At 42.3% G+C, this 15,720-nt stretch overlaps 1 protein-coding gene across 6 annotated transcripts in view; it reads left to right on the forward strand.

Moving 5' to 3' along the window:
- The window catches only part of LOC132407697 (M-phase phosphoprotein 9), a 105,647-nt gene that overhangs the window by 56,128 nt on the left and 33,799 nt on the right, over positions 1-15,720 (forward strand). For all 6 annotated transcript variants that reach the window (XR_009516560.1, XM_059994556.1, XM_059994553.1 and 3 more), the window contains 3 exons: positions 2,996-3,100; positions 5,855-6,019; positions 12,438-12,604. Coding sequence is in view for 5 of the 6 variants with exons in the window: in XM_059994556.1 (XP_059850539.1) it covers positions 2,996-3,100; positions 5,855-6,019; positions 12,438-12,604 (437 nt within the window). In the remaining variant the exon portion in view is untranslated. The remainder of the gene's footprint in view (positions 1-2,995; positions 3,101-5,854; positions 6,020-12,437; positions 12,605-15,720) is intronic.

Below are 15,720 nucleotides of genomic sequence, written 5' to 3' on the forward strand. Positions count from 1 at the left end.
TCTACATATAGATTGGGTGAACCAAATTGGTAAGGGCACTGAGGAAGAGGATTTCTTGGAATGTATGCGGGATGGTTTTCTGAACCAACATGTTGAAGAACCAACTAGAGAGCAGGCCATTCTAGATTGGGTATTGAGCAATGAGGAGGGTTAGTAGTTAGCAATCTTGTCGTGCGAGGCCCATTGGGTAAGAGTGACCATAATATGGTGGAATTCTTCATTAAGATGGAGAGTGACATAGTTAATTCAGAAACAAAGGTTCTGAACTTAAAGAAGGGTAACTTTGAAGGTATGAGACGTGAATTAACTAAGATAGACTGGCAAATGATACTTAAAGGGTTGACGGTGGATATGCAATGGCAAGCATTTAAAGATCGCATGGATGAACTACAACAATTGTTCAGCCCAGTTTGGCAAAAGAATAAACCAGGGAAGGTAGTGCACCCGTGGCTAACAAGGGAAATTAGGGATAGTATCAAGTCCAAAGAAGAAACATATAAATTAGCAAAAAAAAGCAGCACACCTGAGGACTGGGAGAAATTCAGAGACCAGCAGAGGAGGACAAAGGGCTTAATTAGGAAAGGGAAAAAAGCTTATGAGAGAAAGCTGGCAGGGAACATAAAAACTGACTGTAAAAGCTTATATAGATACATGAAAAGAAAAAGATTGGTCAAGACAAATGTAGGTCCTTTACAGTCAGAAACAGGTGAATTGATCATAGGGAACAAAGACATGACAAACCAATTGAATAACTACTTTGGTTCTGTCTTCACTAAGGAGGACATAAATAATCTTCCGGAAATAGTAATGGACCTTGGGTCTAGTGAGATGGAGGAACTGAGGGAAATACATGTTAGTAGGGAAGTGGTATTAGGTAAATTGAAGGGATTAAAGGCAGATAAATCCCCAGGGCTAGATAGTCTGCATCCCAGAGTGCTTAAGGAAGTAGCCCAAGAAGTAGTGGATGCATTAGTGATAATTTTTCAAAACTCCTTAGATTCTGGATTAGTTCCTGAGGATTGGAGGGTGGCTAATGTAGCCCCACTTTTTGAAAAAGGAGGGAGAGAAAAACCTGGGAATTTTAGACCGGTGAGTCTGACATCGGTGGTGGGGAAAATGCTAGAGTCGGTTATCAAAGATGTGATAACAGCATATTTGGTAAGAGCTGAAATCATCGGACAAAGTCAGCATGGATTTGTGAAAGGAAAATCATGTCTGAAGAATCTTATAGAATTTTTTGAAGATGTAACTAGTAGAGTGGATGGGGAGAGCCAGTGGATGTGGTATATTTAGATTTTCAGAAGGCTTTTGACAAGGTCCCACACAGGAGATTAGTGTGCAAACTTAAGGCACACAATATTGGGGGTATGGTATTGATGTGGATAGAGAATTGGTTGGCAGACAGGAAGCAAAGAGTGAGAGTAAACGGGACCTTATCAGAATGGCAGGCAGTGACTAGTCGGGTACCGCAAGGCTCAGTGCTGGGACCCCAGTTGTTTACAATATATATTAATGATTAAGACGAGGGAATTAAATGCAGCATCTCCAAGTTTGCGGATGACACGAAGCTGGGCAGTGGTGTTAGCTGTGAGGAGGATGCTGAGAGGATGCAGGGTGACTTGGATAGGTTAGGTGAGTGGGCAAATTCATGGCAGATGCAATTTAATGTGGTTAAATGTGAGGTTATCCACTTTGGTTGCAAGAACAGGAAAACAGATTATTATCTGAATGGTGGCCGATTAGGAAAAGGGGAGGTGCAACGAGACCTGGGTGTCATTGTACACCAGTCATTGAAGGTGGGCATGCAGGTACAGCAGGCAGTGAAAAAGGCAAATGGTATGTTGGCATTCAAAGCAAAAGGATTTGAGTACAGAAGCAGGGAGGTTCTACTGCAGTTGTACAAGGCCTTGGTGAGACCACACCGAGAGTATTATGTGCAGTTTTGGTCCCCTAATCTGAGGAAAGACATTCTTGCTATAGAGGGAGTACAAAGAAGGTTCACCAGATTGATTCCTGGGATGGCAGGACTTTCATATGAAGAAAGACTGGATCGACTAGGCTTATACTCACTGGAATTTAGAAGATTGAGGGGGGATCTTATTGAAACATATAAAATTCTAAAGAGATTGGACAGGCTAGATGCAGGAAGATTGTTTCCGATGTTGGGGAAGTGCAGAACGAGGGGTCACAGTTTAAGGATAAAGGGGAAGCCTTTTAGGACTGAGATGAGGAAAAACTTCTTCACACAGAGAGTGGTGAATCTGTGGAATTCTCTGCCACAGGAAACAGTTGAGGCCAGTTCATTGGCTATATTTAAGAGGAGGTTAGATATGGCCCTTGTGGCTAAAGGGATCAGGGGGTATGGAGAGAAAGCAGGTACAGGGTTCTGAGTTGGATGATCAGCCATGATCATACTGAATGGCGGTGCAGGCTCGAAGGGCCGAATGGCCTACTCCTGCACCTATTTTCTATGTTTCTATTTACCTTCAATGCATGCCCTCTGGTATTAAATATTTCTACCCTGGGAAATAGATGCTGTCTGTCCACTGTATCTATGCCTCTCGTAATTTTATAAACCTCTGTTAGATCTCTCCTCAGTCTCCAAAGCTCCAGAGAAATCAACCCAAGTTTGTCCAGACTGTCATGCTAGCACATGCCCTCTAAACAAGGCTACATTCTGGAAAACCTCTTCTGCACCCTCTCCAAAGCCTCAACATCCTTCCTATAGTGAGGCGACCAGAACTGTATGCAATATTCCAGATGTGAGCTACCTAGAGTTTTTAAAAAATTGCAACATAATCCCCTGATTTTTGATCTCAAAGTTCTATAATCACTTGATTCTGGCTGATTCAAGATAATAATTGATTCTAGTATTTTGCCCTCGACTGATGCTGGGTTTACTGCTCTGAATTTCCACTTCTCTCCATTCTTGACTATAACCTACATTTAATTAGTTGTATCTCATCAGTAATTAAATTGTTCGTTCTCTTTTCAGAGTTGTATCTAAACTTGAGGCTCAGATTAGACAAGCAGACCATGAGAGGAGCTACATGAAGGTTCGGACTGGTGCAGAAAGCTGTTTACGTACATCAAACAACAGGTAGATGGTTGCAGGAGTCAAAGCTTTGCTTCTGCAAAAGCTCATAAGATTTTCTACACAAACTTTCTGCAGAACATTCACTTTCTTAGCTCCTTGGTATTCAAAATCTGAGTCTCAAAGTTAAGATACTCATTAAAACATCCTCAACAATTCTAAAGATTCATGATCAAGTTATATTTCTTCTCACCTATCTCTTAAATACCCAGCCCTTACCTTGAAAGCATTTGGGTCCCAGCTCTAGATTGTCCACTTAGTGGAAAGACTCTCACCAGTATATAGCCTGTTGAGGAATCATTTGTTGCTCTGAAACACCAGGGAATTGTTGGTTCATTTTATAATCACTCACTTATGAGATTACTTTCTCAGAAATAAACCCAGTGAGCTTTTAATGTATTGTTTGTAAGATTGTCAATCCTTGTGTCAGAGGTTGTAATGACAAATTATTTTAAATTTTGTTATGTTGTTTCCGTATTCAGCTCAGTGTATTTGTATCTGCATCCACAAAGAAGACACTTCACACATGTTCAACCACAAGGAAATACTTTATTAGAACTATCACAAATGCAATACAGAAAGAAAAATAAATGTCTACAGTAGTAGCTGTGATAGAAAAGCAGCGTCCATCATCAGAGATTTCCACCACCCAGGTCACGCTTCCTTCTCCCTGCTGAGAACCGATGATCTCACTTCAAGTACTTTATCTAGTTATCTCATGTGCTTGTTATTTATTGCTATTTATATTTGTATTTGCACAGCTTGTTGCTTTCTGCACTCTGATCTTTCATTGGCACCCTTAGAGTTACTAGTCTAGATTTGCTGAGTATGTCCACAGGAAACTGAGTCTCAGGGTTGTATATGCTGACATATTTGTACTTTAATAATAAAGTTTAATTTGAACTTTGAAATCAAAATAAAACTCATCAATCACTGAACAAGCTGATCTCCGCTCCTTTGAGGGGGTTGATGGGCAGGGGGGAGCCACAGATCTGGCAATCTCATGCAGCCTGTTTTCTTTTTCCTCTCCCACCCATCCTCTCCCCCAATCTGAGTAATAAATTATGCATTTTAATTAATTTGTTCATTCATTTGTTAAATGCTGTGTTGTGCAACATAGACAATCATGGTCTTTCCCCGTCCATGTTTGTTTGTGGCAAATTTTTCTACAGAAGTGGTTTACCATTGTCACCTTCTGGGCAGTCTCTTCACAAGACAGGTGATCTCAGCCAATATCAATACTCTTCAGAGATTGTCTGCCTGGTGTCAGTGATAGCATAACTAGGGCTTGTGATATGCACCAGCTGCTCATACAGCCATCCTCCCGTGGCTTCATGGGACCCTGATTTGGGGAGGGTGTAGATGGGGCACTAAGCACCTGCTACACTTTGCCCAGGCTAGCAGAGAGAAGGAGCACCTTGCACCTCCATTAGTAGAGACATATCTCAATATAGAACAAATTAGAACACTACCAATAGTGCTACAGCATTATCAAACTGTATGAGCTCCCAAGAGTTATCAATGGAAAAGTTTATCCAGTGTACACAATGAACAAAATCAGCACAGGTATTGGACTGCCTTCATGCAATTCTATCGATGATTGCATCCTCCAAATTTTCATTTTCATTATAAGATTCAAGATAATTGTTGATACCTTCTAGTTCCTAACTTGTTAAGTAGCAAAATAGTTTCATTTTCACTCCCAGCTTTTTCTGGCATTTCCAAGCCCAAATGCATGAAATCGCAGTGAACGAAACAGTTCTGAATTGCCTTATTGCTTATTTCTCACTAACTATCAATGACAAAAATCACTGCTTTTTTTTAAACACAAATGCATGCAAACACATGCTTTTGAAAACAGGTCACTCTGAGCATGGTGTAGTGTCTAATGGCCACATAAGGATGCATGACTAACATTAGTTAGAAACTGTTAGCAACAGTCTCTTGCCCCATTTCAGCAGCATAGTGTCCCAAATAAGCGACTACCCCAATTAACCAGAATCCATTATATTTTATTTTTAGCTGTTAATTTTTTTAACAAGCCTTTAGGATTTTGCTATTAATACATAATTTAACAACAGCTAATTAACATTTTTGTAATCATGCCTGTCAGTCTGAAGTATTTTGATGTTTGACTTTCAGTCATATAAAAAGTGCCTTTTCAGCATGATTGTAGGTAACATTGAAATGTATTTTGAGGTATGGTAACATCTGAAGTTTATTGACACAAGTGTGAAAGCAAGTATTCTGTTTCAAGCTTCTTGTAGGCAACTGCAAAAACTAAATTTAAATTTAATTTTCCATTTGCCTATGAACTTCAGCCAAAACTGATGAATTACTTGAAATGGAAATTTTTCTACAGAAGTAGTTAGCCATTGTCACCTTCTGTGCAGTGTATTTACAAGACGGGTGACCTCAATCATTGTCAATACTCTTCAGAGAATGCCAGGTGTCAGTGGTCACAGGAACGGGACTTGTGATATGCACCATCTGCTCATATGACCATCCACCATCTGCTCCCATGGCTTCACATGACCCTGATCGGGGGATGGTTGGGGGCTAGGCAGGTGCTACACCTCGCCCAAGGGTGACCTGCAGGCTAGTGGAGAGAAGGAACCCCTTACACCTCCTTTGGCAGAGACGTATCCCCACCCTGCCACCCCTTTGCACAATACTGTAAAAAGAAAATTATGGGCTAATCAATATTTTGTCAATTGAGGATTCTCTGAATTGTTTCATTATTCTGTTGTTTCTAAACAGCCTTTTTAACCACCACAATGCTTATCATTCTCCTGTAAAATCTGCTTCAACTGATGTGGCAAGACGGAAGTGGCTGACTCCAGGTTCTGATTATTCCATCTTCACAGGACGTCCTTTAGAGAGTAACTACAGTGGATTTGAGGAAACTCACTTGCAGCCCAGAAGGTCAGTCCAGTGTACTTACCTTAGAAATGAAAATAGGAAATTGTAGATCAGGTAACAACTAGGAGAGAGAAACAATTGATATTTCCATTCAGTGGCCTCTCATCGAGGAAGAAAGACAAAGTATTGGAACTGTGCGGTGCAGAATCACCTTTCTTTTGCGATAGAAGCATCTTTGCATCTATCTTGTCACGTGCCATTAGGACAGGTGTTTTTTTTAATGCCGTGGACCCCCTACCATTAACTGACGGGACCATGGACCCCAGGTTGGGAACCCTGCTGTAGCGGCACAACCAAACCTAAACAATTGCTGCCATCCTGAGACTGCTGGAGAGTTGTTATATTTTCATGACACACCCCCAGCTCCAATGATTTCCAAAAATTGAATCCTTTATTCCATCCTTTATTAGCAATCAGCAAACATACAATCTTGAAGTGATGAAACTTAAGCATATATAAGTGGAAGCTAAATGATATTGAGCATTCTTGAGCAATATCTCAGTGAAAGATACGACATTTGTCAGACCCAAGCTCTTCAATGCCACAAAATAAGCAAGAATACGTAACTTATTTCCTTTGTTTTACCACGCCCCACTCATATTACTAGTTACCTTAGTAAACATGCAATACAGAATACAAAACAGATAGAGAACAGAGAACACCTGCCTTAGAATTTATATGCATCAAATAAGGTTACACTTCAGAATTCCAGTGAATAAAAATCTCACTCTTAGCTGTTCATGAGAGGATGTTCCAGGAATTAAACCATTATCTCTTGGATTATCCCCTTTCTTATATACAAGGGCTAAGAACCTGTGCATTTCTTCAGATGCAAACTCAATAATATCTTGTGCAAGTATCACAGCACAATGAAGAGGCGTAAAGGATTGAGATTGATCAGCTGATTGAGTGGTGTTGTAATAGCAACCTCGCGTTCAACATCAACAAGACCAAAGAATTGATTGTGGATTTCAGGAAAGGAAAATTGGGAGGAGACATATTAAGGGGTTGGTAGTGGAAAGAGTAAGCAGTTTTAAGTTCCTGGATGTCAACATGTCAGGATTTATCCTGGGCCCAATTCATTGATGCTATCATGCGTCTACTTCATCTGGAGTTTGAGGAGATTTGGTATGTCCCCAAAGGCTCTTGCACATTTCTGCAAGTGTGACTGCACAGGGTTGTAAACTGAGCCAGCTCTATCTGGGCATAACTCTTAACCACCACTGAGGACCTCTTCAAGAGGCAATGCCTTAAGAAGGTAGCATACGTCATTAAGGACCCTCGTACCCAGGACATGCTGTCATCTTGACACCACCATTGGGGAGGGTGTAGAAGGGTCTGAAGATCCACACTCAATAATCGAGGAACAGCTTCTCCTTCACCATCAGATTTCTGAATGATCGGTAACATCTCTATTCTGAGAAACAGCCTTTAACCTCTATCCTCAGCATCCTACCTCTGAGTTGATATTGAGTCCTTCCAAACTTTTGCAACCCATGTACCTGTTCACCTGAGACCATTATAATTGCTTTCCATAATGGAATGACCAGAAAACACAATACTCCAAATATGACCTAACCAAATTTTATATAGGTGCATCATGATTTCCTGTCTCTTAAACTTAGAATAACATGCCCAATGAAGACAAACATGTCATATGCCCCATCACTTACAGTACATTGCCACTTCCAGGGAGCTGTGAACTTGGACCTCTGTATATCAGTGCTCTGTATATTTCCCCCCAAAGTGCAACACCTCTCATTTGCCCTGATTAAGCTCCTGTCTGCCATTTGAAAGGAATGGACAAGCTCACAGCAGGCTGGGTAGGATAATTAGAAAGATGCTGCTCCCATTGATCAATACATCAAGCAGTAGGTGACAAATTTAGATTAATGGGGAATGTCATGGGGTTACGAAGAATGAACTTTTTTTTTCATCCATTCTTCTTAATCATCATCATCATCGTTATGTTCTGTGTCGTATGACTTGGGCGATCAGGGTCTTCCATCTGTCTTTCTCTTCGTATTCTTTTCCCCTTTTGCGACCATGATTGTTCTTGGCAAAGTTTTCTACAGAAGTGGTTTGGCATTGCCTTCTTCTGAACAGTATCTTTACAAGACTAGTGACCACACCACCCCCCCCCCACCCCCATCCCAAGCCATTATCAATACTGCTCTGAGATTGTCTGCTTGGTGTCAGTGGTCACATAACCAGGTCTTGTGATCTGCACGGCGGCTCAAACGACCATCCACCTCCTGCTCCCATGGGGTCATGTGACCTTGATCGGGGGGTGGGGGGGGGAGCTAAGCAGGTAATTCACCATGCCCAAGGGTGACCTGTAGGTAAGTGGAAGAAAGGAGTGCCTTCCACCTCCTATGGTAGAGACATATTTTCACTCAAACACTCTAACAGGGAGTGGGAGAGAATGAGTGTTTGACTGAAAATATCAGTACATGGATCATGGACTGCAGTTTAGATGGACTCTGGATCAGAGTCTCTTTGGGGGCTTTTGCTGCTGTGACAAGGGCCATGGTTGATGCTTTTGCTGCTGTTACTGTGAAGGGTGTGTCGGGGCTTCGATATTCTATTATCCATTCTGTGGGGTCTCTTTAGTGGATGTCTGTGAAGAATATGAATTTTGTGTTGTATACTGTATACATACTCTGATATTAAAGGAACCTAAGCATAAAAAACGTGAAACTTGCTGCCTGTGAGTGCTTTGGAAAGAAAGTTGATCAGGGCTTTCAAAAGGAAATGGATAGGCATTTGAGGAGAATAATGGAGGGTTATGGATTAAAAGTGATCAAACCATTACTAGGTTGTGTTCTACATTCAGGGAAGTGGATTCAATCATGTGGCTGCTAGCCATATAAGTCGTTGAAAGTGAGGGTTCAGTGGTTCCATTTAATAGCAGAGACTGTATACCGTATACAACCTGAAATTCTTACTCTTCAGTTATCTACATAAACAGAAAAAAAAACCCAAAGGACGAATGATAAAAAATGTTAGAACCCTAAAGCCGCCCACACACACACACGCCCACACACACGCACAGCAGTAAACGCATCAGCCCTCTCCCTCCCCCAACTTGCTTCAGCAACAGCATCAACTTCCACTATGCAAGTAATAGCAAAAAAATAGTCTATCGAAGACTGTTGTCTATCTCAGGCAGGCTTTCTCTCTCTCTCTCACTAGCGAGGTAGAGAAAGATATCACTCCCACAACAACAAGAGAGAGACCAACAATTTGCTGTTTCAGTGTTACAATCTTCTGTGTCACTTCTCTGACCCCCTGACTCAAGGACCAACAAATTCTCACTCATCCTTGAGGGAGAGACAGAAAGGGAAATAGGGGCTTTCAGCAGCAGCGCACACTGCCTGCTGTCTGGATGTTTGAATCTCTTGCGACGCTTCAGCCGATGACATTGTCGAACAACTGGGTTGTCTGTGGGGCCACACCTGGCGATATTGAAACACCAGGCCAAGTGGTGAGTCTGAGAACTAGAACCCACCGTCGGTGGAGAATCGTAGTTTGAGCTGTAGCTGTAGATCATGAACTCTGACAGGGCTCCAGCCTGCTTGAAAAGCAAAGGTCATGAAAGAAGAAAAAGAACAAACTATTTCATGGACGAACTGGAAGAAGTCACCTGGGTCTTCAAAAACCTCTGGCGCCATCTTTAGCTCCTCCTTGGTTACTTGAAGAGCAACAACTTGAATGTACGATTTTATTCCAAACTATCTGAATTTGTGTGACATTGCATGTGAGAACTTGCATAAATAACTTCAAAAAGGGAGATTGGGAAGAGTTTCCTACACTAGTACATGTGGGTATAATTTGATCCACATTTCATCATCATCTTATATTTGCATTTTAAATTTCCTTTCATGGTTCTAAACGAAACAGTCTATGCAAACTTGTCTTGATTTGATTACATACTCTTATTATTGATAACGTGTAGATTTTAATGTGTTAAAGGCAAACAACGAATCCAGTCTGGTTAGCACTCGTGCCTAATTGTGAAACGATCAACTCTGTTGAGGTTGTTTCCCAGGGAGATTTCACTTGTGGTATGAATATTATTTCTATAATTATTGTGGCAGTCATTTAAACCAAAGGTCTGTTTTATATTTGCTCACGAGATGCAGATGCACCTTTACCGCCTGTGCCTAATTACCACTGAATTTAAGTCAAGTTTGACTGTCATTCAACTATTCATGAATACCCATCCACACAGCCAAACAACGCAGTGTTACTCCAGGGCTAAGGTGCAAAACACATTACCAACAGTCACACACAGCACAGAGCACATAGTACATAAAGATATCGGTAAGATACAGCCATGCAAAAAGAAAGTCCAGACCTGAGCCATGGATGCCGCAGAAATCTGCAGGTAACCACAGTACAACGCACGTATTTGGTGGCTGGAAAGCCATAAAACAGGTCAGCTGGGAAAAGGTCCTCTAAGAGAGCCACAACCTTATCGTTGGGTTTAGAGGCTTAAGTGCCTCAATGACCCAGAGGGCTCTGTAGGCTGGAGTCAGTGTTCTGTGCTTGGGCTCTTGATAGGGTCATCCATGCCAAACTTGCCAAACCTACAGCACAATATAGGCCCTTCGGCCCACAAAGTGTGCCGAACATGTCCTTACCTTCGAACTACTTAGGCTTACCCATAGCCCTCTATTTTTCTAAGCTCCATTTACTCATCCAGGAGTCTCTTAAAATACCCTATCGTTTCTGCCTCCACCACCACTGCTGGCAGCCCATTCCATGCACTCTCCACTCACTGCGTTTTTAAAAAAAAAAACAACAACAACTACTACTTGCCCCTGACATCTCCTCTGTACCTACTTCCAAGCACCTTAAAACTATGCCCTCTCGTGCTAGCCATTTCAGCCCCGGGAAAAAGCCTCTGACTATCCACAAGATCAATGCCTCTCATGATCTTGTACACCTCTGTCGGGTCACCTCTCATCCTCCATCACTCCAAGGAGAAAAGGCCAAGGTCACTCATAAGGCATGCTCCCCAATCCAGGCAACATCCTTGTAAATCTCCTCTGCACCCTTTCTATGGTTTCCATATCCTTCCTCTAGTGAGGCGGCCAGAACTGAGCGCACTACTCCAAGTAGGGTCTGACCAGGGTCCTATATAGCTGCAACATTACCTCTCGGCTCTTAAACTCAATCCCACGATTGATGAAGGCCAGTGCACCGTATGCCTTCTTAACCACAGAGTCAACGAGATCCAAGATGGCGGCGCGACGCAGCTAGCAGCGGCCACTCTGGAGCTGATTATCTGTTATTTGTGAAGTGGGGTGCCGTGCACAAGCATAATCAATTGAAAGCGGACGTAGGAACATGGAGGAACATCGGAAAGTCTCCAGGAAGACCTTCTTCGTTGCTGCTGCTGCTATGAGGTCTGGGACTCTGCTGGGAAGAACAGGCCCCCAGTCCTTTGAGTCACGTTGCCGATGGCTGTTGGCGGGGCCATCTTAATACGCTCGGCAGAGGATGGTGCTCGGAGAAGCTGTGCCGGAGGGGATGGTCATCGGCTCGGAGGTTCGACAGACTCGGAGTCCGCTGCGGTCAGGTCGCTTTCAGTGTGTCCTGCGTCTGTGAGGCTGAGTCAGGCGGCGCCATGGAAGTCCATAGCGGGGGTATTCCCTTATGGCGCCGGCGTGGAATGGCGAGTCTGTCAGGACCCTGGGGACTTGTGGAAACTGTGTGGTGATTTTGAGTCCTTTAACATCTTTGGACAATTTTTACTGTGCCCATGGTCTGGTTTTTTATCAATTATGCTATTGTTTGCACTGTTGTAACTATGTGGTTTCATGCAGGTCTTGTAGCTTTAGTTTCTGGTTTTGTTTTTGTCTGGTGGATGTGGAGCTCCTTTCCGGGGAACGCACTAAGATGGTAGCGCAATATTAATACGCAGCAGCCTCTCCGGACTCTGGATTGGGGATTGCCAAACATTATGTGGATTTTCTGGTGCAGTCTGTTTTGTCATATGCTTTTGTGATATCATTCTGGAGGAACGTTGTCTCATTTTTTTTAACTGCATTGCATTTGTGGTTTCTAAATGACAATAATCTGAATCTGAACCTGCGTAGGAGCTTTGAGCGTCCTATGGACTCTGACCCCAGGATCCCTCTGATTCTCCACGCTGCCAAGAGTCTTGCCATTAATGTTATATTCTGCCAAACATTGTTGCTGTTCCTAGATTTTCCTTTACTTCCATTTAAAATTATTTATTTTCTCAAAATTTAAATTCCTGAAATTGAGGGTGGGGGTGAGATTCAAATTAACTTTCTGGATCAGTATTTACTTGTGATAACTTAGTCACTAATACTTGAAAAAAATACATGAGTTGAGTTTCAGAATAGTGGATGAAGCATGGTCTTCTTTCATTTGTTGTTTTGCCCAGGTACCATTCTCCACCAGAGAAAGATCACCCATTCAGCCAGCAGGATTCGTCAGAGCCCAATCCTCCCATTCTGAAAGCACTGAAGCAACTTGATTCCAGAAAAAGTACTGAAAACTGGGGAGTACAAGCACAATTACAGGATGTTTCAGGAGCAGGAGACAATACAAGTAAGGCTCACTTTATTCTGCTCATTTTGCCACAAGCTTAATATGTAAATTAATTTAAATTCAGTTCATGTTTAACAGAACTAGATTTCCTGATGTCATTATATAGTTGCAAATAATTTAGCCTGGCCAAATGTGAAATGTTGCACTTTGAGAGGTCAAATGTAAAGAGTCAATACAATGAGTTGATGTACAGAGATATTATGGGGGTCCAAGTCCACTGCTCCATTAAAGTAGCCACTCTTAACAGTACTTAGTTTCTTGAACCTTTTGTAAGCTTTTCTTCTTAACTGAATTTTCTACATCCTTTGAACATCATGGTTCTTTAACCCTACCATCCTTTCCCTGCCTCAATAAAACATGCCTATGTAGAACTCCATGCAAATATTCCCTGAACATTTGCCACATTTCTGCTGTGCATTTCCCTGTGAACATCTGTTCCCAAATTCCTGCCTAATAGCATCATATTTTCCCCTACCCCAATTAAGTGTTTTCCCAAATTGTCTGCTCCTATCCCTCTCGAGTGCTATGGTGAAGGGGATAGAGTTGTGGTCAATACCTCCAAAATGCTTTCTAACCAAGAGATCTGACACCTGACCAGGTTCATTTCCCAATGCCAGATTAAGTACAGCCTCTCCTCTAGTTGGTTTATCTGCATATTGTGTCAGGAAATCTTCCTGAACACACCTAACAAACTCCACCCCATCTAAACCCCTTACACTAAGGAAATGCCAATCAATATTAGGAAAGTTAAAATATCCCATCACAACAACAAGTATTATGTATATGAAATAATGTTGAGATCCTGGTTGTCTCAATCGTTAGAGACCTATTTGAAGGGCTAGTTACCAAATCTCTGCTGGATGTGATGCATCCCAACTCTGAGGGAAGAGGAGGAGGGAATTCAATAGGCCCTAGTCATAGTCTTTACAATGATCTGCAGTTATGGATGGTGCCTGAAGACTGAAAATTACAAGTAAGTTGTAGGTATTAATCTTGTTCAAAAAACATTGCAAGGATGAAATAAGTAATGGGCATTCAATCACATGACTATCACTGACTGCCCCACTATCTATATACTGGAAGTTACCAATGACCGGAAACTGAATTGGATATGCTATACAAATAATATGGCTGCAAGAGCAAGTCAGAGGCTGGGAAACATGTTGTGAGTAACTCCCTCCTATCTCCTCAAAGTCAGTCCACCATCTACAGGGCTCAAGTTAGGAGTGTGATGGAGCATTTTTCACTTGCCTGTAGAGGTCCACTGGATAAGACCCCACTCCACAACCATTCACTCATTTCACTATTGACCATCTACAAGGTGCACACAATAACTCAATGAAACTCTTTAAAGTTCAAAGTACAAATGTATATGTCACCATACACAACCCTGAGATTCATTTTCTTGTGGGCATACTCAACAAACCTATAGAATAATAACCAGATCCCTCCAGACTAAGACTAATAGGCACTGGAGAAGTTTTTTCCCTACTGCGGTCACTTTGCTGAACAGTTAACTGCCGGTGAACTGTCGGCTAACTATTACTTGGATTGCACTACTTGTATGTATAATCTATATTTTCATTTATATTTATCATCTATTATGAGCAGAGAGACAACATCTGCCGGAAGTAAATTCCTTGTATGTGTACAGGTACTTGGCGATTAAATTCTGATTCTGATAAATAGCATCAATGAAAGACCGCCCAACTTGGGCATTCAGTCAAATTGTAGAAGACAAACTGTGCAAATACAAGAAGGGAATAATAATAAATTAAGCAATAACAATGGAGAACACGGGATGAAATGTCTATTGGTTATGATTGGTTATTTCAGTGATTGGGGTTGTGTGAAGTTATCCCCTTTCGTTCAAGAGCCTGATGGTTGAGGAGTAATAACTGTTCCTGAACCTGGTGGTGGGGGTCCTGAGGCTCCTGTACCTCCTTCCTCAAGGCAGCAGTGAGAAAAGAGCATGGCCAGGGTGGTGGCAGTCCCTACTTATGGCTACTGCTCTCCTGTGACAGCATTTCCTGAAGATGGTTGGGAGGGCCTTGTGTTGGACTGGGCCATATCCATTACTTTTGTAGGATTTTCCATTTAAGGGCTTTGCTAATTTCCATTCCAGGCTTTAGTCGCACTTTCCAAACCCACAGCCTCTCCTAGCTGGAGGCTCAAGGATAGAAGTATAGGGACATCATCCCTGAAAGGTTCCCTCCAAGCTACATACTTCAGACTCGGAAAACATTCCCATTCCGTCGCTGTCAAAAACCTGGAATTGCCTCCTTAAAGCATTGTCGGTATACGTCCATCTGAAGCATTGTACGGGTTCAAGAGGCAGCTCACTTTAGGGACAGGTGAACATTAGATTGGGGAAAAAATGTTGGCTCACCCCTAGGAGTTCACATCCCTTAGGGAAAAAAAAACATGTCAGTTAATTTAATTCTGGTTGTGGGAAATGTAATAGCAAAAGCAACTCTTTGCTCCAGACGTGGCACCTGGCCGAGTATTAAAGACCTGTGCTGATCAACTGGCTGGAGTGTTCACCGATATCTTAACTTCTTGCCTCAGCAGTCTGAGGTACACAACTGCTTCAAGCAGGCTTCACTTGCACCAGTGCCCAAGAAGAACGCGGTGACCTGCCTCATTGATTGTTGTCCAGTAGCATTTGCATCCATAGTGAAAAGGTGTTTTGAGAGGTTGGTGATGAAACATTTTCAACTGTCCCAGTCTACCAGAGGAACAGGTACATTGCAGATGCCATCTCATTGGCTCTTCACTCAACCCTGGATAATCTGGACAGCAAAGATGCATACATTAGGATGCTCTTTATTGATTACAGCTCAGCATTCAATACCATCATGCCCTCAAGACTAATCAATAAGCTCCAAGACCTTGGCTTCAATACCTCCTTGTGCAATTGGATTCTTGATTTCCTCACTTGCAGACCCCAGTCAGTTTGGATTGCAATAGCATCTCCTCCACAATCTCCATTAGTACAGGCACACTACAAGGCTGTGCGCTTTGCTCTCTGCTCTACCTGCTTTATACTTATGTCTGTGTGGCTAAGCACAGCTCCAAAGCCATATTCAAATTTGCTGATGACACCACTGTTATAG

Source organism: Hypanus sabinus, chromosome 18 (genome assembly GCF_030144855.1).
Source record: "Hypanus sabinus isolate sHypSab1 chromosome 18, sHypSab1.hap1, whole genome shotgun sequence".
Lineage (NCBI taxonomy): Eukaryota > Metazoa > Chordata > Chondrichthyes > Myliobatiformes > Dasyatidae > Hypanus > Hypanus sabinus.